Source organism: Halichoeres trimaculatus, unplaced genomic scaffold (assembly GCF_033239565.1).
Source record: "Halichoeres trimaculatus isolate MK-OKI-2021-1 unplaced genomic scaffold, fHalTri1.1 fHalTri1_scaffold_7, whole genome shotgun sequence".
NCBI classification, from domain to species: Eukaryota; Metazoa; Chordata; class Actinopteri; order Labriformes; family Labridae; genus Halichoeres; species Halichoeres trimaculatus.
Window position 1 is genome coordinate 38,735,685 of NW_027437185.1, and position 23,794 is coordinate 38,759,478.

The window sequence follows — 23,794 nt, forward strand, 5'->3', positions numbered from 1 at the left end:
TAAGGAGAAACACGGCTAATCACGCTTCAGAAACACAAACACCATGTTTTACCAGAATCAATGCGTGTCCGCTCTGGTCCGACTGTGTTTGTGTTTTATTGGAAAAACAGAGAACAGCTCTGGATTTACAGCCCGACGGGTGAAGCTGTAACTGTACGAACCGTTGGAACAGGCAGACCTCCTGCTGAGCGACGTGAAAACATGTTGGAGCGCTCGGCACACGCTGCGAGGGATGAAAGTTAGCGTTCCTGAAACACGTTCATGCTGGAGAGCAGCTTTAAAGAAACATGACGCAGTGAGAGTTAAAGGAAAGATCTGTTCATGATAGATCTGTTCATGATAGATCTGCAGCTTTCTGCCCCACTTAGAGGAAAACCTGATTCTTTTCTCCTCTCTCTGATGGTAAAAACCTCCTGAAGTTGTGTTTTAGACTCACAGTTTGTGGAGTATCTGAAACATTAGCAAAGGGCTAAATACGTCTGTGCACGGAGACGCTCTTCACTCTGCAGCTCAGTTAGAAAAACATCTGTGAATTCATCATTTTGGCTCATTTAAGCAGGTAAAAATCTGCACGATCCTTTGGTCATTCAGGCTCTGAGGTACTGAAGCAGGGGTGGTCAACCTGTGGCTCGCGAGCCGCATGTGGCTTTCAGTGTACAGCTCTTTGATCCACTCATAAAACTGATTGATTGATTGATATATTAGACTGGTAATTGTTGCAAACGTTGGGACCAGTATTGATCAATACTTGGGTGATGAGATTGATACTTAAGTTTCAGTTTCTTTTCTCGACATGCGCTTCTCTCAATCCCTTCTGTGCTCATAGATAGATAGATAGATAGATAGATAGATAGATAGATAGATAGATAGATAGATAGATAGATAGATGGATGGATAGATAGATAGATAGATAGATAGATAGACAGATAGATAGATAGATAGATAGATAGATAGATAGATAGATAGATAGATAGAAAGATAGATAGATAGATAGATAGATAGACAGATAGATAGATAGATAGATAGATAGATAGATAGATGATAGATAGATAGATAGATAGAAAGATAGATAGATAGATAGATAGATAGACAGATAGATAGATAGATAGATAGATAGATAGATAGATAGATAGATAGATAGATAGATAGATAGATAGATAGAAAGATAGATAGATAGATAGATAGATAGATAGATAGATAGATAGATAGAAAGATAGATAGATAGATAGAAGATAGATAGATAGATAGATAGATAGATAGATAGATAGATAGACAGATAGATAGATAGATAGATAGATAGATAGATAGATAGATAGATAGATAGATAGATAGAAAGATAGATAGATAGACAGATAGATAGATAGATAGATAGATAGATAGATAGATAGATAGATAGATAGATAGATAGATAGATAGATAGATAGATAGAAGATAGATAGATAGATAGATAGATAGATAGATAGATAGATAGATAGATAGATAGATAGATAGATAGAAAGAAATTTGTCTTTGACACGTCTCCGGGTACAAATCTAAACGCACTTACAAACACATTAGATCTGACTTTGAAAATTGGAAATGTATTGATTTCCATTTTTTGTAAATTCATTTAGGTGTAAGAGGAAGTGTGTTTGTAAGACCATGCTTTTTGCGGCTCTTTGTAACTCTTTGGAGTTTGAGTTGTAGCGACAAACTCCAGTTTCATACAGTTTAAACCCAGAGTTGAGGAAGATGCAGAGTTTTATCCAGAGAAAGTGAAACTCTGGTACGTTAAGGCAGATCTGGACGTCACACAGAGCTCGCTGTGGGACTCTGAGCCCTGAACTCAGAGGAGAACATGTGGATCCTGGAAACCAGCCGCTGGGTATTTTTAGCCCTGTGGACTTGAAATGGTTTAGTTTTGAGGTCTGACTCCGTCCTCTCAGCAGGGGGAGTTTCGCCCAGCGTGCTGCGTTCCCCTCGTAGCTCCACGCGGCCTGACCGGTGACTTCTGCAGACGCCGCTTTGTGAAACGCCTCGTCACTTTCAGAGAGGTCAGCTGTCCACGGAGCGTGCTCAGTGCTGTCCTTTCAGAGGTGACCTGTCACTGACAGCTTTATTAATTACGCTTTCTTGAAGGCCGGGGTCTATTTGTGAACCCACCTCTACCCGCCCTTGTCCCCCTCGCTGTGGCGTGCTGCGTCTGCAGAGAGCTAGGCGCTGGCTGCTGCTGATAGCTGCTGCTGAGGTGAGGTGGAGGAATCATGTCGACAGCCTCCGCCGCCGCCGCCGTTCCACCCCCTGAGTTTCATTTCTCCCCCGTTCATTTTTCATTTAAGGAGGTGACACAATATGCTCCCAGCCCGCGGGGCCAAAACACGCCATCGATTTCCCCTCATACCGCCAGGCGCTGACGCTTCACTCAGCTCCAGCTCCCAGGTCGGACCGCAGCACGCCACGACGAGCTGATAAACACGCTGTGTGCCTGGGAAACTATGACTGACTTTCCAGGCCGTCTGCAGACGCTCACAGCGACGCGGGATGATGAAGATGTGATGGAAATGTTAAAAGCTTTTTAATGAGAAAAAGCAATTTAGTCCGTGAACTGTGGTGAAGAGGAGCAGTAATTAGGGACGGATGTTTGAGAGGAAGAATGGAGCGCTCTGTTCGGGGGCAGAGACACGGACAATCTCAGGATCAGAAGTTCACCGCGCTCAAAGAAACCTGAAGGATGCTCTTAATGCACGGCGGCGTCAGGGGTGAACACGTTTTGACACGAAGCCTCCATCAAATTAGTCGGCTCTGAAAGGAAAAGCTTAATGAAGGCTGCGGTGGAGACGCCGTGGAGACGCAGAGCAGGAAGCTGAAAAACACTGTTTTTAAGTTAATGTTTCAGAAAGTTTCTAGAGATTTATAATCTGACAGATCGATGTACCTTTAAGTGTCGACTTGTGATTTAGCATCACTGACTAAACAATTCAATACTTTGTCAATATAATATCAAATAGCATGATAGCTCTGGCGTTAGCTAGTTTTCAGTGCATTAATAGAAACAAAACATGTTTCAGTATAACAACAAATACTGTAAAATTTAAATTATAAGCTTCTGTTACCTTCTGTTAACTTAGCAAGTTGCAGCTTCTTTGGTGATTAAATGAGTAAGAATTATGCAAATAACATCGGCCATGTTGGTTTGTTTACATCCCAGAATTCCTCGTGTTCAAACCAAAGTCATAATTTGCCTTTAAGGGTCGGAAATTGGAGATCTCACCTGGGAAGTTTTCAAATTACGGGCATGTAATCTCCAGTGAATTCTGCTGTAATCAGCAATGTGCACTTTCTGTGCAGATGTGTAGCCTTCACTAGCTCCATCTGTAAACTCCACCCTGTCATCAAACTACCTCAGAGGAAGTTTAGCAGTTAGTAAAACATTTAGTAAAACATGTTAAATGCTGCAAAGTCTTTTTTTTTACTAACGCCAGAAGAGGAAAAGTCTCAAAAAGTGAGTCATATTACCTGAATCTGCCTGGTTCACCTGGTCCCGTACGCTCTCACATTAAAGTGGTTTCTCCCTCTGAGAGCGCCATCATCAGTGCATTTCATACTAGTTTTTAAGTCCCACTGATGAACAGGAAACACATTTCAGGTGTCAAAAAGATAAAAACAAAAGTGTGTCTAACACATGAAATTATATGGAGTGGAAAAAATCAACTTTTTTTTTTTTTTTCCCCATTTTATTTCATTTTAGCAGTCACAATCATGAACAAGGGAGATAACATCAATAAAAATAAAAAACAAAGAAAACATAATATGTACATTTATAAAGAAAAAACAGGCACACAAGACGAGAAAAAAGAAAAAAAAAAACACAAAAGAAGAAAAAAAAAGAAAAAGTCTCACATAATGCATCGATAAACTCATATTATCAAAAAGACAATAGTGGTGGCAGGACACTTTGATTTAAAGCAGATCTTATAAAATGCATTGGTATTTCCCCGCAGGGAGAACTTGATCTTTTCAAGTTTCAAAAAGAAAAGAAAATCATGATGAACAGGAAACACATTTCAGGTGTCAAAAAGATAAAAACAAAAGTGTGTCTAACACATGAAATTATATGGAGTGGAAAAAACCAACTTAAACATAAAATGTAGCAGGCGACTGTCCACGGACTGGGGAGGAAAACTTTAGTTGTCAAACACAGGATACTACGAAAATCAAACCAGGATCCTGTGTCAGAAACCCTGCAGGGCATCGTCGGACTTGCAAACCCACGTGTCCACGAAGCGTCCAGGTCCATGTCGACACGTGTTGTTTCTGCACAGACATGATGAAAAGCCTGTGATGGAAAAGCTCGAGACGACGACCCGTCAGCACGGCAGCAGAGCCTCCTCACCTTGATGATCTGTCCCCGCGGCGCGGCGCAGCGTCCGTTAGCTCATTAGCTTTGGGGGCTCCTCTCCGTCTCAGGGCTGAATAACTCACTCCTCTGTTTGCTCCTCGTCCAGCTCTGTTTCTCCTGAGTTCACTGGTTTAATCATCCCACCACAGCATGAATCCATCATGTTTCACTGGGCGCTACAGACATTAGCATCACACGTAGCTTCAGTGTCTTTGTTTTGTTGTTTGGTTTGTTTTGAAGCTGCATGTCGAACACTGACTCATAGTTTTATTTTTCTGATTGAGCCTTCTTTATTTACATGTTAAAATATTTCTGCTTTTTTCTGTTTATTTCCTTTTGGATCTGGAAACTGTTTATTTACGATGATGGACACAGCATGAGCGTTTTGTTGTTGTTGTTGTTGTTGTTGTTTTGCGTCGTTACAGACTTTGTTCATTTCCAGCTTCACCCTCACTTTAAGAAAAACCTGTCCTGACTCCTACCTGTGGCTCAGACTTATTTTTCTCCTCCTGTCGTTTAGGACTTTGGGGACGACGGCTCCCTGTACATCACCAAGGTCACCACCACTCACATGGGCAACTACACCTGTCACGCTGACGGATACGAGAAGCTTTTCCAGACCCACACGCTCCAAGTTAACGGTAAGCTGCAGCTGCAAAGCTAAAAAACAAACAGAAACACTTTTTATTTTTGTTCATCTGATTTCTGATAACCGTCCTGAACTCCCTGAGTGTCTGAGAAAGCTCTCAGAGGAAATGGATAAACTGTGTGATGCTGCACTCAGGAAGCAAGTGGCAGCTTTCTGTGGCTCTACACGGCGTGTTTCCTCTCTGTGTTTGGTTATTACTCTCAGAAAGAGGCGGGGCTATCACTCATGGAGGATCTTTACAGCAAACATTAAATTTAAAGTTGGGTGTCAGCAATGTTTCCCAAGATTTCAGAAGACAACACAGGAAGTTAGCTGGTTTTTGTGATGCTAACAGTCTCAGGTGGTTTGTCGTTGCTAAGGATTCTGGGAGAATCTGAGTGGAGCTGGGTGACATAAACAATAAATATTTTTTATCTTTCCAGAGCCTAATCACTTCCTGACTCTACCTCCAGACATATTTTACAATCCCAGAAAAAAATACACAAGAACGTCAGCTGTCAATCATCGTTAAACATGACGTAAAACCTCGTTTTTAACCTCGTATAACTAATGGAAACAAAACTTTTCAAGAAAAAAGAGGACTTGAATACAAGACAGCCAAATGAGTTTCCCTCATCGCTGCATGGACATGAATTAACATGAATAAACGTGAATAAACGGTCACGTTAGGAAAGGACGAGGCTTCAAATATTCACTTCCTGTGACAGACAGCAGCTTCGTTGTCATTGCTCTGACAGAAACACTCTGAGGTTAATGACAATAACACGCAGGTCTCATTGCGCCCAGCGTCGTGTTTGTGGGAGCAGAGCTGATCCCATGGGAGCGATTAGGTTGGTCTGGAGCTGATACAGAAACTTCCAGATGACCTTTTTCCTGCAGACAATGAATCCCACATCCTGGGTCTGGCTGAGTCTCAGAGGAACGGCTGTTACTCCGCTGTGAATATGGAGATTTTCTAAAACTTAATTAAGAAAGAGCTGAGAGACGGGGGAAGTGGATTCAGAGCGAGAGATGGTGTAACTCAGACAGGAAGTGCCTTTACTTTAGACTTCCTGTGGAGCAGACACAGCCCGCTCCATCAGCTGGTGCAGGGCGTGGAGGATCGTTCAGCTTTGATTTCTTCCTCCCGTCATGGATTTTACACGCTGCTTTGGTTTTATTTTCCGACAGATCTCGGTATTGACCGGCTTCTCTTGATAAAGACGGCGTAATGCTGTCTGCGTTGTACACGATTATCTCCAGGATGTTGATTTTATTGTGTGTATTTGTTATCCGCGGCGCGTTATGTCCTCTCACTCCTCCTCAGCTCCTGCTTTGTGGCTGTGACCTAGCTTTACCCACAGAAATCAATGAAGTTGCATCTAATTTGTTCTCCGGCTGCAAACTTTGTCCACTCTTCCAGCCACTTTAGCAGAAAACAAATCGTTTCAGGGGCTAAATTAATGAAAGCGTGTGTTGAATCATCAAATCGAGAAGCCTCCCCTGCTGCTGGGAAAATAAATTCAGTTTCCCTCCCGTGAAGCCGCCCTCGTCCTGAAAACATAATCTGAGATGTAAGTGTTTCTGATGGCTGCGACGGGACAAAGCGAGGCCGAACGCCGTTTTCATCTTTCCTGAGGTCGCTGAAGCTGTTTGCAGTTATCAGTGATTCATTACTGACGCAGCGTGCACGCTCCGTCTGTGGCCGTTTTATCATCGCCCTCTGACTGTGTTAGAGGAGTAATCAGAGCATGTCCTCCTCAGCTGTTCCCTCCCTCCTTAAGGGCTGTTTATGCTCCTGTTAGCCTGTTGTTGTGGTTCCCTGATCCCAGTTTGGACTGACACGTGGTTACCATGGCGTCCAAAGACTTAACGTGTCTGGGAGCCAAATCCAGACTTCCTGGGATCTGAGTTGGTGTCAGCTGTGTGCTGAGTCTACGGACTGTAAGGTCAGAGGTCAGAGGTCAGTTTTCTGCTGTGTTACGTGCTGCATGAACATCAGCAAACTCTGATCTGACCCAGGAACATCACGTAGAGAAAGGAAGAGTGTGTTGTTGGTGAGGCAGTTCATCCTGACTGTAAATGTGTGTGTGCCAGTGTAAGTAGTTGAAGCCCATTAACCTGTGTTTATGTTGGCTGTTTAGGCATAATGAACAGACACATGTGTTTCTCTGTCCCTCAATGACCTCATCAGTCAGTAAACACAGCTGTGTGGTTACCATGGTGATGATGATGTCACAATGAGTGTGATGTGTCAGTGGAACTTTGGAACTCCTTTGTGTCCACTGATCTCAAGCAGGAGTATTGGGCTAGACATAGGTCTGAACAACCTGCATTTATGCTGAAACCCTAAGGGCTAGAAGAAAAACAAAAACACCGTGAGAATCTGGAGACTCTGATGAACACGATGATGTGCTTCCCAAGTTTGTAGGATTAGAAATGAGGGCAGGACGGCGATCTACAAATATAGTTAGGAATGGAGCTGATGAGAAAAATAGGTCAGAGAATAACATTACTCCAGATTACAGAAAAATGAGGGTTTCTCTTACATTGGGGCATTTTTGGCAAAACAGTACATTTTTTTGGTAAAATACTACTTTTGTAAGAAGCGGGAGAAGAATGGGAGTGTTTTAATGTATTTTTTATTTTTCTACTGTGAAGATTTTTGAAGTTATGACAACTTGTACGTGAAAATTGAAAAGTTCCGCACTCTAGGAGCTGAGGTTTCAGGGCAAAAACTGAAAAGTTTATGATGATTGAAGAGTAAAATCTCAAAAACTGTAAAAGATATAGAAAAGTAAAGTCAAATCCGAACAGTGGAAAGATCAGGGAACATTTTAAAGCAAAAATGGTGCCTGTAAGTGGAAGAATGCCAAAGTTTTAGCATCTCAAACTTAGTGGAAATTTGGGGGAGAGAGTCCTAGATTCCCTTTATACTTTATGAGACATTTTTCGTTGTTTTTTGGGAATAACTCAGCCAAAATTTCGCAAAATAGTGAAAAAAGTCATAGAACACCAATCCTGGCCAAACTGCACGTTTTGATGTATAATTTGTGGGAGTTTTCTCAAAGTCCTGGGAGGAGAAGTGAATCACAAGTTTGGCTTTTGGATGGTTTTATGGCAGGATCAGGATCTGGATTTGATTTTTCAGACTGTTCTGATCTGAAAACAACATTTTTAGCCCCAAATATTTCTTGTTTCTGCACCACTTTTTGTCTTTTTCTGCTCCATGTCCTCATTTTGATCCAGTCTGGTGTCCTCTGATGTGTTTTTTCAACTCTCACATTTTCCCATCCTAATAAAAACCCTCATGTAAAGACGTCAGCTGGTAGAAATGTTGAGTTTCTGCTGAATGAACGCAGCTTTAGCTTCAGACCAGCAGCCTGTGAACAGTCCACGTGGAGTTTACTGAGACCTCTCTGGATAGACTTTGGGTTTGTTGGAGCTGGCAGCCTGTGTTGGTTAATCTAGGCTCAGCGTAGGATCTGTTGTTGGAGTCGACCAGCGGTCTCTGATGAGGCTGAGAATCAGCCGGTCACCAGCAGGTTGACCATCGTACATGGCGTTGACGTGCTGATGTTTTCAGACGTCTGAAGTGTTTGGGTGTTTTTTTGTTTGACTCTAAATCAACAGGATGTCATTGTGCTGTCAGTGGAGAGTCCCTGCTCGACGTTACAACAGGAAAAAGACTTTATACTGACTCCACTTCACAAACCAACAGGTCCTGCTCACTCCTCACACGCCGCTAAAGGCCGGTCTCAGGCGGGAAAGCTTCCCCCTGGGATGAGCAGGTTGTATTCCCTGATGAGGAGGGTCAGGGCTACAGGTGAGGCTGTTAGCAGAGAGATATTCAGGAAGATAAATAGTTTGTGAGCTCACCTCAGAGCCAGCAGCTCCTCAGATGTAGGATCTCCCCTGGGACGGAGACACGGAGAGGTTTGTCTGCTTGTTACAGGAGGACAGCGCTGACTGCTGCTGTGCCCAGGTTTCCAGAGATATAATCAGTTTCTGTCTGCAGCTCTCCAGAGTCTGCGTCACCTCATCGCTCCGTATGATGGACGCTCAGAAAGTGCCTCAGCTACAACATCTCATTTATCCATCAGCTGAAACTCACCCTGCACATATCCAACCACTCATTGGTCTTTAAAAACAAAATGTTCAGTGTACCCTCACTGTATGCAGAGGGTCAAACAGACACGGACACATCGATGGAGGAAAGAGGAAGACTGAACAAACCAAACAGCTCATCCGCCCACGAAGAAAGAGTCCAAACTGGAGCTGGAGGTCAGAGGTCCAGTCAATGAAAACAAGACCCAGCAAAGTCAGCAGAGGGTCACGGCGAAGGCCAAAGTGCCAGGATGTACTTAACCCAGGACACAATAAGATTTAAGGCGGTCCAAGACAAGAGCGGGCAGCTGTTCCCTTCATGAGACTCTGAAAAAGGTCAGACGCCTTCAGGAGCAGGATGACCGTTAGAGAGTGATAACACAGAGATATTAGATCTGATTATTGGAAAAGATTTATTTTAATTCACGGAAGAAACTGTAAATTTTAATGTCAATATTAGTTTTATTTTTCATTTTATATATTTACATTTTTATTCTGTCCTCATTGTGTTCATCGTCTGACAACACTCAGGAAGCCGTGCAACGACAGTTCATCCAAATGCTCTGCAACATCCAAGAAAAAATGTCTGATTTCAAGTTCTTTAAGACATAATTTGGTCTGAATTTCTTATAACAGCAAAAAAAATAAAATAATAATAATTAAAAAAAAAATCTACCAATGGAGCAATAGAAAGTTTTCTTGTATTAAGACATTATTCTTGTTTCAAGAAAATTTTCCAGCGAGTTTGTCTTGTTTGATTGGCAAATTGTTTTTTAATTGTTACAGCAATTCAGACTCATTTGTCTTTAAAGAACTTAAAATCAGACATTTTTCTGGACTGGTCAGGTGAAAATTAGACAAAAACACCTGATTTCAGTTTGGCCCTTTGAGGTCTTTATAAGTGATCTTGAAATAGTGTCACTCATATATCTGTCTATCTCTGATATGAACTGAGATTATCTGTGGTAAATATGGTTATTTCTGTGATCAGGTCAGAAACACAAACTGACGGAGCTCAGACCTAAAGTTTCTCTGCGCAGGCTGCTAAAGTTCAGCTGTGTGAATCTGTTTCTGGAGGGAGAGGATTGATTGCTGGTGTTGTTTTCCAACGGTGGACGCTGGAGCTGGAGAGTCTTAAAGAAAGAGGACGTTGGACAATAACGCTACATAACTAAACACATCACCTTGCTGCATTGCATCCTGGGAAAAGTTGTGAGGAACAGAAAATGCTCAAGCTCTCGCCTTTGCAAGAGCCACATCATGAAAGTGGGTCAGAGTGCTCATGGGAAACTGAGTCTTTATCGCAGGAAAACCCTCAGTCCTCAGTTTCAACTTCGACTGAGTTTCTTTCAGTAACGGGATAAAAATGATCATCTGTGACGCTGAAGTTTCCTCCTCATGTTTTATGACGTTCAGAGATCAAACTCCACCCTGTGACTTTATGACCCACCAACAGGAAACGACTCCTCTCTGTTTTTATTTACTGAACCAACTCGTGACTCGGGCACTTTCAGCGACTCCTTTAAAAACATGAATATTTTATAAAACCATGCTCTAAGTTTTTTTGTTGTTGCTCATTATTCTTCGAGGAAACAAGCCTCTGAAGACCGCAGAGCTTTGATTTTAATTTCAGCGTTTAGATTTAGAAAATAAATGAGTAAAAACACATTAGAAAGAGAAAACCAGCTACGCCTGCGCCGCGCCCGAGAAAACTCGCCTTTGGAGGTGAAAGAAAATAAAGACGGCGCGGCGGTTTTCCCCTGGGAGCCATTAGGCTTCTTCATTTCCTCCCAGATCAGGAACAGATCCTGCTTTTCCTGCTTTTCCTTTTCATGGTGAACTAAAAACATCCTTTCTCCTGGCTCTGGGATGGAGATGTGGACCAGGACCTGTCTCTGGACTGAGCAGCTGTCTGCTGGATGACTCACCTGAGCTCCTGTCGGGCGTGGAGCTCAGGTGAAGGAGAGGCTCTGTGACAGTGTGTGTCTGTAAATGTCAGAGTGTGTGTTTGCACATACATGACAGCTGGAGGATCAGGCGTGTTCTCCTGAGCGTGTGTGAGGCTGTGCAGCAGAAACCAGAGGGTTATGATCGTCTGTTTTCAGGTCACAGCGATGAGCTCCGTTTGATTGAAGAGCTGAAACAAGTCGACCGGGCGCGGCTGGAAACATCCCAGCAGAGCGATGGCGAAGTGGTCTCTGGCCGTGTTGTTGGTGTGTGTGTGTGTGTGTGTGTGTGTGTGTGTGTGTGTGTGTGTGTGTGCACGCCTGCTCATCTCCTGCACACCGCGGCCTACAGGAGGCGTGCTGAGTGATTGACGAGCGGCGGGGAGCGGTATGATGGAGCTGTCAGCCCGCCGCCATGCAGAGCCTCTGCTGACGCTCAGGAACACATCACAACGCCACGTCTCGCACGTCTCGCCTGAATCGAGCTGGAGTGGAAAAATCCCACCGACCGCCGCCGTTCATTTCAGCGTCTGTCCGGGAGGAAGAAATGGTGATTTGTACGCCGTTCACACACGCCCATCTGTGGAGTGGGTAGGTGGGACATTTCCAAGAGGCTGACGACACTTTAAGGAGGGAAAACAAGACTCACAAGATTTTTTATTTATTTATTTAGATTTATTCTGAGCCAGGACTTTAAAACATCCACCCATGCTTTTTCAAATGCCCCAAAAAGGAAATCAGGATCAGTTTCACAGGCTGAATGTGTGTGAACAGTCAGAGTATGTGACAGCAGATTTTATTTTCCACGTACAAACATGTACAGGAAGAATTGACGGATGGAGATATTAATGTAATAAATAGTGTTACTATTTCTCTGTGACATTAATTAGGTCTGTACTTCTTTCGCACGATAAACGATAAAACACAAAACAAGTGTTTTGTAGAAAAAAAAAAAAAACTTTTGACAGGGACTCTGAAACAAAATGTTTTGTAATACATAAAAACACCACAGGGGACACCCTACAACAAATGAGGTCATTTAGCAACAGGTCAGTGAGATGAACAGGCTAAAAAAAAAGACCAACAATCCACAGAGGCTCAAATAAAATGTTCTTCTGATTTAGTTCTTTTGGGATTTTTGGGCTCTGATTTGAATTAAATGAGGATGCTGTTGTATTTCTGATTATTGAGATTTTTAGTGCACGTTTTTTTATCACTAGATCAAGTAAAAAAGATGAATAACGTTGATTTTGTCTATAAACTATATCAGGAGCCTTATTTACCCAAAGAATGCAGAGATCTGACATCTCAACTTTTTTCCAACTCAGCTTATAAACAAAGACTAAAATGAAGAACTTAAATTTGGAATAAATGAATAAATAAATAAATAAATGAAAAAAAATAATAAGTAAAAAAATAAAATATAAAAATAAATAAATAACTAAATAAAAAGTAAAAATAATAAAAAAATGAAAAATTAATAAGAAAATGAAAAATTAATAAGTAAAAAATAAAATATACAAATAAATCAATAAAACGTAAAATAAATAAATAAATAAATAAATAAAAATCAAGATTTAAAATTGTTGAACAAAAAAAAAATCCTGATACTACAATTCATCATTTTTTCCCCCCCGCCTCCTAAAATGTATAGTTTATATTTGATGGTGTGTCCTTTGTACAGGACAACAGGATGATAAAGACGACACTGAGCAATGAGTATTTTATCCAGATCTGCACTGGAACAAAAGTTTGCTGCAACATCAGACTCATCAAACAATCATTAAAAATTAAATTAAAACGATCAAGAGTTTATGAACAAGTTAATCAGTGAAGGTTCACAGTGATCATTAATTCTGATTAATTCCACATAAAGAAAATCCAAATTTCCTGGTTGAGCCCTCTAAAATTGGGGCATCTGCTATGAAAACTGGAAAACGTGACGGTAAACGACAGTTTTTGAGGTTTTATTTGTTTTAAAAAAAGAAAATCAGACCGAGCCCAGCTCTGATTGTTCAGGTAACTGGGTTAAAGCAGGGACGACAGATTTGAAGGAGGAGTTTTTTTTCTGAGGGGGATTAAAGGCCGACCTGCAGAGGAGCAGACGATCACAGACAATCACAGACAATCACAGACGATCACAGACGATCACAGACGATCACAGACGATCACAGACGATCACAGACGATCACAGACAATCACAGACGATCACAGGCGATCACAGACGATCACAGGCGATCACAGGCGATCACAGACGATCACAGACGATCACCGACGATCACAGATGATCACCGACGATCACCGACGATCACCGACGATCACAGACCTCAGTAATTAGACTCGGGTACAAAGGGAGCTCATAACCAGGTTCCTCTGTGCTTTATGTAAACTTAATATCCAAGCTATGATCACATTGAGTTCAGCACACGTTCATAAACTGATAATGAAGGCTAAGGCCAGGCGGCGCGGTCCTCCTCTCATCCTGGACTGAGATGAATGGATCTGTGTTGGTTTCTGGAGAAATTCACTCACTCCTTGTTTAGTGTAAAGAAACATCTGAAGATGAAAAAGGTGAGATTTGTTTTTCCTAATCCACTTTGTATCGTCTGAACAGATTTTCGGGTCATGGCACACTTCATGTACCTTTGATGCTGATCCAAAAAACCCAACGTGTTAATGAAGTGGTGTAAACAGAGCGCTGGGATCAGCCTGGCTCCCCTCTGTACGTCATTAACAAACCTCTGCAGCCGTCTCACAAAGTTAGATTAATTAGTGTGTTTGAATTAAATAAAACAGATAAAGAAACTTTCTTTATGTAGCGTGGAGCTGCTGCAGGGAGGAGGAAGAGTTAAAGTGAGTTTGGTCAGTGGGAGGAAGACACTTAAAGACGTCTTCAGTTCATTAAACATAATGTGGCACAAAGTGGAGTCTGCACAGATACAGAGGAGGAGATGCTAATGTCTGTCTGCTGAACGCTGGGGATTATCAGACGTATAAATCTCACTTTCTAGAAGCTTCTCTCTGAGATGATGTTCATATCAAGGGCTTTATGTAAATATCTTCTTACATTCAGTGTTTTTTTTCCTCTGGAGAGAGCTGCAGGGCTGAATAACGTGGCAGAAAAGGAAAAAATCTGCAGATATATTTCAACCAGCCGTATCCCTGAAGGTTTGGGGTTATTTTTTTTCTTATCTCTGAATTTCACTGATTCTCTTTGAGACGGGTTAATTAATCAGTGTGCAACTTGGTTCCTGTTGTATCTGGAAAATTAATCATTAATTATCTAAATAAAAAGTTTTTGAATTATTAATTATGAATTGAAATTAAAGATTTTTTTGGTCAAATATTCATGTTTTTAATTTTATTTTTTGAATTTATTTATTTACTTATTTTTTTAATAAAAATATGTTCAAAAGATTCTGTATAAGTCATTATCAATAGTAATATATATATATATATATATATATATATATATATATATATATATATATATATATTTATATTTGTCAAGTTTTAAATTTCATTATTCATTTATTTATTTATTTTTCCTTAAAGAAAATTATATTCAAACGTTTTTGAATTATTCATTATTAATAGTAAAAATATATATATATATTGTCAAATATTCATACTTTTTTAATCTTTTTTATTTATTTATTTTATTTATTCACTCATTTTTCTTTAAAAAATACTTTCAAAAGATTTTTGATTATTCATTAATAATAGTGAAAAAAATATTTATATCTAAATATTTTTTTGTCAGGTATTCACAAGTTTTTTTTTTTCCTTTCCTATTCATTTATTTATGTATTCATTTATTTATTATTCTTTAAAGAAAAATATATTCAAACGTTTTTGAATTATTCATTATTAATCGTTAAAATATATATATTTTTGATCAAATATTCATAGGTTTTTTAATCTTATTATTTATTTATTTAATTAAAAAAATATATTCCAAAGTTTTTGAATGGAAAAAAATGTAAATATCAAAAATAAAAAAAATAAAAAATCCAAAGCTTTTTAAATTTTCAATAATTAAAAAAAATGAAAGAAATATAATAAAACAGAAAGTTAAAAATTTACAAAAAAATAAATTTGCAAATTAACAAAAAATGCAAAAAAAAAAAAACATTTTCTTTTATTGAAAAAAAAAAAAAAATCTTTAAATTGGACAGTATATATTGTTCAACTCATCATTTTTTGTTGTTTGCTAAAGTCTTGCCACATATGTAACCTGTATTTTAATCCATTACGTTGCGGGTTAAATGAATCCATCCACACAGAATTAAAATCTGTATTTTCTTCCAGATGAGTCTTTTTGTAGATGTAGTTATCTTCCCAGGGCTGTAAAACTTGAGGTTAGCCGCAGGTGCATGGAAAGTTGGTGGGCTGTTGGAGGCGGTCAGTTATTGGGGGTGTTGGTGGTCAGTCCCTGCAGAGATCACAGCGTCGATGCGTCCTCTCGTGCTCGTCTCGCCCTTCAGACTCTCAGACTGGCGTGCAGAGCAGAGGAAGCAGAGGAAGCAGAGGAAGCAGAGGAAGCAGAGGAAGCAGAGGCCTCTCCATCAGGACGGTGGTTTGTTGCAGCCGTACAGCACGTGGAGCCGGTGGAGCCGGTGGAGCCGGTGGAGCCGGTGGAGCCGGTGGAGCCGTCTCTTCAGGCTGTTGAGACTGATAGAAAAAGAGATTGCATGATGTCCAGCTCACAACTCATCTCACACCTTTTTTGGGCAGATTGCCTGTGTGATTGGAGGAGATGGAGCTGCTGGGCACTTTGAGCAGATGTCTGTGATGATCCAATCACGTGGCGGCTCAGAGAGTCAGGCTACAGGAGGAGTGTTTGTGCAGCATGCAGAGGTGTGATTATTGAATGGAGGAGAGCAGGGCTGAGGCTGAGCTGGGTTTTATCGAGGTCGATGTGAAGCAGAGCAGGAGGCCGCTGTGGGATTCACGGGCCAAGTTCAGCCCAACATCTGGGGTGGGAGGGCTCGAGGACGCAGCCTCGCTCCCAGCAACCAGCAGGAGGTTTTCACCCAGATCAGCTCGGCATCGTTTCATACTCAACAGAGGAAAAACAACAAGGTTAAACATCTGAATGAAAACAGAGCAAACAAAGAGAGCTGAGAAGAAATTCACTCAGGTTTCAAAGAAAAGAAAAGACGTCGTTGTGTTAGTTTAAAGTTTAGGGAACAGCTTTTTTATTAGCTTTACATTGATGGAGATCCTTTCATCAGTCACATCTTTAAAATCAGGGCGAGGAGCGAGGATATCGTCTTTTTACAGAGTCAGACCTGAGGAACAACAAAGCCTCCCAGCCCTGGGCGATGGGAGCGTCTTCATATCTTTCTTTAATCCACAGAGCGAGCTGCCTCATGTACGCAGCTGTTACAGCACTCAGAGGAGCGAGTGGTCACTTCAAGCCGTTCCCTCTAAAAGCCTTCCTAAAATAGTCTGTTTCTACCCACAGACAGGCTCTGACTCAGGGCCAGGGCTCGCTTTGATGCTGAGACGTGTAACTCCAGCCCGTGACGGCTGCTCCAGCTTCCTGTGGATGTGGGGTCAGTGGGGAACGTGACGAGGACTGTAAAAAGAAACTGAGCGGACAGATAAAAGATTTTTTTTTTTCTTTTTTAAAACATAAATAAAAAAATAAATAAATAAATAAATAAATAAATAAATAAATAAATGAATGAATAAAAAGTTTTTTAAAAACTAAATAAAATAAAAATTAAAATTAAAAATAAAAATAAAGATAATAAAATATAACTAAAAAAAAAAAAACATTTCAAAATAAATTTAGAAAAAAAAAAGGATTAATATAAGAACTGAAATTAATCTGAATTCACTTGAGAGGAATAAGTATTTGGTGCTCAGCCAAACACGACCAGGTCCTGGATTGAGGAACGCAGGTGTTTGCTCCTCTCAGATGGAGTTTGGTCGACTCCAGATCCTGAAGGTTTCCAGATCCTGTGAGGCAGATTGTGTTACTGATTGTTTCCTTGGTGGGTTTGGTTTTTACCGAGCTCCTCTGGGCCGATCCGTCACCTTTCTGAAACACCTTTAAGGCTTACTTTATCATAAACATAAGGATAACATAAGAGGAGAAGGCTAATGAAATCAGAAGACCTAAACTCAAAACTCTACTAAGCTTTAGCGATTCAGTAATTCAGATGTTTCAGTCCAAAGTCGAGTGTCTCTGACTTTCAACTCTGCCATCTCATGCATACACTTCCTGACCATGCTGAATCCAGGAACGTGATTGGTTAATACACTTACCGCGAGATCTACGAATAACATGAGATCGAATGTAAAACGAGAATTATTACAGAATTTGAGAACAAATAAATAAAGTAGAATCAAAGAACTGGAAACACCACAACTCAATCTAACCATGCACTTCACCTTCACAAAGTGTGAAAAATAGTGACCTGGGTTTCATTTCTCTACAGTGGCTGATAGGGGTCAACTGATTTGTAAAAGAAACAACACAACGGGAGCTAAGAAGACAGTTTTCATATCAGACACATAAAAGTTGTGAAAGTAAGTTGAAGATTGTTTCTTTTATAACTTCAGCTATGATGAATGTAGCTCTGATGCTAACGTCAATAAAGAAATATAACTACTATGAAGGATATCACGTGGTGACACCCCTACCAAGCTTTATCCATCAAAGATGAAGTAAATCATTTACTTCTACAACTTTTCTGTGTGAGTTTGAATAAAAAAACCTCTTTTAACTTCCAATGTGTTGTGGCTTTTGCAAATCGTCTGACTCCCACAGGCCACCGTATTTCTTAGATCCGTCTGTAACCACCAGGTGAGATCTGACATGGAGCTCCAGAGCGAAGGCGACTGAATGTGATCTTGAATTTCTTCTGCCAGCGGCGGCCTCTTCCTCCGTTCAGTGTCAGGTGTCTTTGAAACAGCTGATCAACCTGATTCCCCAGGGTGGTGTAATGATGTAGCTCATTATTGGTGGGAATGCGGTGTAATTATTGATAACATTAATAAATCATTAATAAATCGTTAAAGGTTGAAGCTCCGCCCACCGAGCGTTAGCTGTTTCTCCGTGCAGCTCGTCTCCTCTGACCTCTCTGTTCATCCTGAAGCTGTCTTAACTCCAGCCTCCACAGTTAGCTTTGTGTTAGCTTTGTGTTAGCTTTGTGTTAGCGGATATGGATTTCCTGTCAACCGTTCACCCTGAGTATCAGGCTAATTTATCTCCTCTCTGAAACTGTGACTGCTGTCCATCACCTAACCTCCACGGACGTTTCTCCTGGGAGCAGGAGGGCTGGGAGGCCGTGTGTGTAGGAGGAGTCGCTTTTTATCAGCGGCCCTGAAAACTGACGCCCAGAGAGCCCAATAAAGGTCATTGCTTATTCAGAGGCCCGTTGTTTGAGGAGAGAGCTCGTGTTGGAGGATTCCCCCGGTGACGGTGAGCGTGGAGGAGAGAGAGCGTCACGTGCTGCTGCAGAGACAGAGATAGAGACGCTAAAACCAGAGCTGTAAACCGTCTAACTCACCCCCTGAGGTAGCATGGAGCAACAAACCAACCAGATGAATGGAAGAAGACGAGAAGAGACAAATAAGAAAACCAGATATCTTTTTCTTTGAATATTTTAAAGGGCTTACTTCACATCAGCTGACAGATAACAGACGCTGGATGTTAAATCAACAAAAACAGAAACAGAAGACTCATTTTTCTCCAATAATAATATAAATCTATGAACAATGTAAGAAACTCATGTGTGGAAAGATACAGAAGAATAATCCAGATTAAATCACACAGAAGATGTAAAGTGTAGTAAATACAGACAGCCATCCTCCTTCACTCTGCCTATCCTGGATCGTTATAAGGGAGACGGTGAAGGGTAAATAAAGGTTAAATTGTTGATTTATTTATTTAGTCATAAATTATTGAACATATTTCTTCCTGTATCAGTGCTCTGCTTGTTACACAGTTAAAATGTTTGTGATATGTGGTTTAACCATGACGAGCAGGGAAAACTGATTACTTAGGGACAGAAGGTCTAATTAGGAGCAAAAGACACAGGATCCATGGTTTCCAAAGAGAGTGCCGAGTGTTGATTCTTTGAACTATGAAACAGTTTTTCAGCTCAAAATTATGCATGGTGCAGTTCTAACATGGATCTGTGTAGAGCAAGACAAAAATTGTGATTTTTAGGTTAAAATTTTTTTTTTCTTTTTATTATTTTTTTTCCCTTTTTTTTGTTTTGTTCATGAAATTAGTTGCAATTTTATGCTAAGGTACACTATCCCAGACTATGACAAAGCCTCTTTATTTATTTGTTTATTTATTATTATTATTACTATTATTATTATTATTATTATTATTATTATTATTATTATTATTATTATTATTGTTATTATTATTATTATTATTATTATTATTATTATTATTATTATTATTATTATTATTATTATTATTATTATTATTATAATAATAATAATAATAATAATAATAATAATAATATTATTATTATTAATTGTTATTATTTATTTATGTATATATTTATCTATTCTATTATTATCATAATTATTATTGTTATTGTTATTATTATTATTATTATTATTATTATTATTGTTGTTGTTGTTGTTGTTGTTGTTGTTATTGTTATTATTATTAAATATTCATTTATTATTTATTTATTTATTTTCAAATTTGGGTTATAAGCTGGGTTGGGAAAAAAGTTAAGATGTCAAATCCCCTGAATACATCCTAAAAACAGACTCACATATGATGTTTCATTTTTGAGGACATTATGGTTCCTGACATAGTTTGTAGACATCATCGTCATCATCATTCACTTTTTTCACATGGTGCGGTGATAAAGACGCAAACTAAAAATCACAAAACTCAGAAATATTATCGAATCCCAGTTTAATTTGAATTGGCCCCAAAAAATCATCAGAGAAATGGCAATTAGGAGAAAAGCGTATCGTCTCAGCCCTGACACGTTTTTTGTTTATCCGTGGACTTAATATGTTCTTCCCTGGTCTCAGCTGATGTCTGTCTAACATGAGTCTGGTTCTGCTCCAGGTTTCTGCCTGGAAAGTTTGGTCTTATCGCTGTAACTTGTTAATGCTGCAAAAGTCAGACTCACAGTGACTTAAAATCAGACTTATCTTTATTAATTAAAGATTAATTTTAATGTAAAAGTTTTTCAGACACTTTGTTGTGATTTGGCACAAGATAAAATAAGATTGATTGACAGGATGGAGCAGCCAGGCAGAAGGACTGCAACAGATCAGATCCAGCTGACGGATTGAGTGTATGGTAGCCGTTAGAGTTCACGCCCTGGGTGTCTTTAAAACCAGCCCACAGGTTTCTAATAATCCTATAAACAGCAGCGTGTAAACAGACCCAGGTACAAGGTGTGAAATGTACAGAAAACATGTTTTTATTCCTGATTACTGCCGTCACACACACCTGGCATCGAAGACGAGCTAATCAGGAAATCTGCAGATGATTTTAAAGGTATATACTGTAAAACAAACAGATGCTTTAACCCTGCTCCTGTTGGTGTGTGTGGGTGAGACTGACGCTCAGACGCAGATTTGGATTCACTCGACCTTCAGACAGACGTGACGGAGTTTAACAGTAAATACATGAAGAGTAAAAAGCTAAAGGAGCAACACGATCAGCCCACACACACCGAGGATCTGCGTCAGAGCTTTCTACGCTTCACGAGCGCTTAAGAGGACGCTGAGCGTGTGTGATGATCATAAAATCATTCGTCTCTGTCGTCCCTGTTGCTGCCAGCAGCTGTGTGTGGACCTAAAGGACCCTGGAGCCGGTGGAGGCCGGTCTCTGGGGCCCGCTGCGGATGGCGACACTGGCACCGTGTTTGACGTGAGCTCCAAAGCCCGGCAGCGCCGCGGTCAGCAGATGGTGGTGGCAGCAGTCTGCGGTCCTTTCCCTCACCTGGCGGAGCGAAGACTTCCTCCAACCCGGGCCCACAGGAAACGGTCTCCACTGCTCGTCTGCCAACACTCCCCTCCACCCTGGGCTGGTGTCTCTGAAGTCGGCTTCATGAAACAGGAGAAAGGAGGACACTGATTTGGGCCGTGGAGGCTGAAGGATTTCTCAGAAGAAGAAGAAGAAGAAGGAGGCAGGATGGAGAAATCTCCCGTCCTTTCACAAAGCGCTGCCAGGTCGTCGTCTTTCAGCGCGACAGGCTGTTGTGGAGTGACTCACGCTGCGTTTTTACGCTCTCTCTGTAAACAGTTCATCGTCTCTGTCCAAGTCTGAGTCACCGTTTGAGCTGGAGAGCAGATAGACGCCGATCCCTTTGAAAGCTTTCCTCATTGTTTTGCTGCTGCACACACACTTCTCTTTACGGATTATTCAAATTCAGCCTTTTGATATTTCCATGTTTCTGGAGTAAAACTCTAACAAGTTAGCCCCGGGTCCCAGAGAGGAAGTGCTGGCGTCTCCTCAGCCAATGCATAAATGCATATAATAAATATCTGTGTGTGTTGTATTGATTTATGTTGATTTATGGTTCCTGGAAACTCGGTAACTTAGCGACTCTTCCTCTCTGGCTCCTCGCCTGTTGTTTGTTTTTGCTCCAGGCTGGAGGAACCAAGTGAAGCTGCAGCGTGTCCGCGCCGTTATGTACAGAAACGCGTGAATCAGCTCCTGGAACAGTTCGCTGACAAGGGTGACATTTAGTTTGTGTCTGTTTCTTTGCTCACACTTTTTGTTTTCTCTGCCTCTATCCCCTCATCTCCTTCCTGACGAAAGGTTACAGGAAATCGATGAGGAGCGAGCAGAATCGATGGCGTCTGAACAGAGGTCCTCTGCCTTATTTATCTATCTGATCTGTTCGGCTTCGCAGAGCGTGTTCACCTTATCTGGAGACGTTTGGCGTAGCTGAAATACACCCTATGACACTGAGCGTCTGTGTAAATCCTTCAGCATGAATTAATAAAAACTTTCTCTAATGAGGCGGACTCTCTCCTCAGGTAAATAATGTGTTGTATAAACTAACTCCTTCACCTCTTCCTCTCTCTGCGTCCTGTTTTCCAGTTCCTCCGGTGATCAGAGTTTATCCCGAGAGTCAGGCCAGGGAGCCGGGCGTCACCGCCAGCCTGCGCTGCCACGCCGAGGGCGTCCCCAGCCCCCTGCTGGCCTGGCTGAAGAACGGCGTGGACATCACCACCAAGCTGTCCAAGCAGCTCACCCTGCAAGGTACGGAGGAGTCAGGAGGAGTCAGGAGGAGGCAGGAGGAGGCAGGAGGAGTCAGGAGGAGGCAGGAGGAGTCAGGAGGAGGCAGGAGGAGTCAGGAGGAGGCAGGAGGAGTCAGGAGGAGTCAGAAGGAGTCAGGAGGAGTCAGGAGGGGGCAGGAGGAGTCTGGAGGAGTCAGAAGGAGTCAGGAGGAGTCAGGAGGGGGCAGGAGGAGTCTGGAGGAGGAGTCAGGAGGAGGAGTCAGGAGGAGGAGTCAGGAAGAGTCAGGAGGAGTCAGGAGGAGGAGTCAGGAGGAGTCAGGAGGAGGAGTCAGGAGGAGTCAGGAGGAGTCAGGAGGAGTCAGAAGGAGTCAGGAGGAGTCAGGAGGAGTCAGGAGGGGGCAGGAGGAGTCTGGAGGAGGAGTCAGGAGGAGGAGTCAGGAGGAGGAGTCAGGAAGAGTCAGGAGGAGGAGTCAGGAGGAGGAGTCAGGAGGAGGAGTCAGGAGGAGTCAGGAGGAGTCAGGAGGAGGAGTCAGGAGGAGGAGTCAGGAAGAGTCAGAAGGAGTCAGGAGGAGTCAGGAGGAGGAGTCTCTGTTTCTCTGCTTCTGTTTCACAGTCTCACTGTTACACTCAGTCTCTATCTGCAACCAGCGGTTAAAATAAAATCAGTGATGCAGTGTTTTAAGGAAAAACTTTCATGTCATGACTTTATTTTTGCAAAATCTTAATCACAGTTTTATCACATTTTTTTAATAAATGTTATTCAGACTATTTTGCATGTAATTTAACAGTTTAAAATCCACTTATTATAAACACTTATTAAGCAGCTATATAGTCTTATAAATAAATAATAATGTCAATTAACATCTTATAAGAACTTACAAAGGTCTTATTAATGCTTATTACAGGACCTAAATATAAAGCGTTACCGATCATTTAATAATATTGTTCAAACATGTTGTTTTTGGGTAAATAATTAAGGAGGCTTGTACCAAAATGTTGACATGTTTAATGTTAAGTTATTAGTTTTTAGTCTTTTTGTTTCAACTCAAATGAAAAACAACTTGAACACAACATTAAAGTAATGAGCACTCTTGCTATATAGCAGCTAGCTTATCAAGGCAGCGTATCAGTTCGGTGACTTAAGCTTGTTTTTGAGGATTCACACTCATGTTATTAAAACCCAAAAGAAGAAGAAACAGAACAAAACATTTAGAAAATCAAGTTTTAATCAACACTTCTATCAAATACAAAGAGCACATTTTGTTATGAAGCACTTCAGACATCGGAATGTAACGTCACTTCAGCCAATTTTCATTTAAAGATGTGCTAAAGATTTAACTTTCACAAGGTAAAAAAACAAATCAACATACTGAAAAGCCTAAAATGAAAATGCAGAATTTGTGCAAAAACAAACTTTCTTGTTGCAAACTTTGACAATGACTTTTGTTTCTGTTGTGTGACTTTGGGAGAAACCAAACCAGTTCCATGTTACAGAGATAAAGTTTCTTTTGGCGATTGACTCGTCACTTTCACTTTCGT

At 41.0% G+C, this 23,794-nt stretch overlaps 1 protein-coding gene across 2 annotated transcripts in view; it reads left to right on the plus strand.

Moving 5' to 3' along the window:
- fstl5 (follistatin-like 5) overlaps positions 1–23,794 on the plus strand; it is a 279,805-nt gene that overhangs the window by 198,997 nt on the left and 57,014 nt on the right. For both annotated transcript variants that reach the window (XM_074674483.1, XM_074674484.1), the window contains 2 exons: positions 4,899–5,019; positions 22,116–22,277. In XM_074674483.1, the coding sequence (XP_074530584.1) occupies positions 4,899–5,019; positions 22,116–22,277 (283 nt within the window). The remainder of the gene's footprint in view (positions 1–4,898; positions 5,020–22,115; positions 22,278–23,794) is intronic.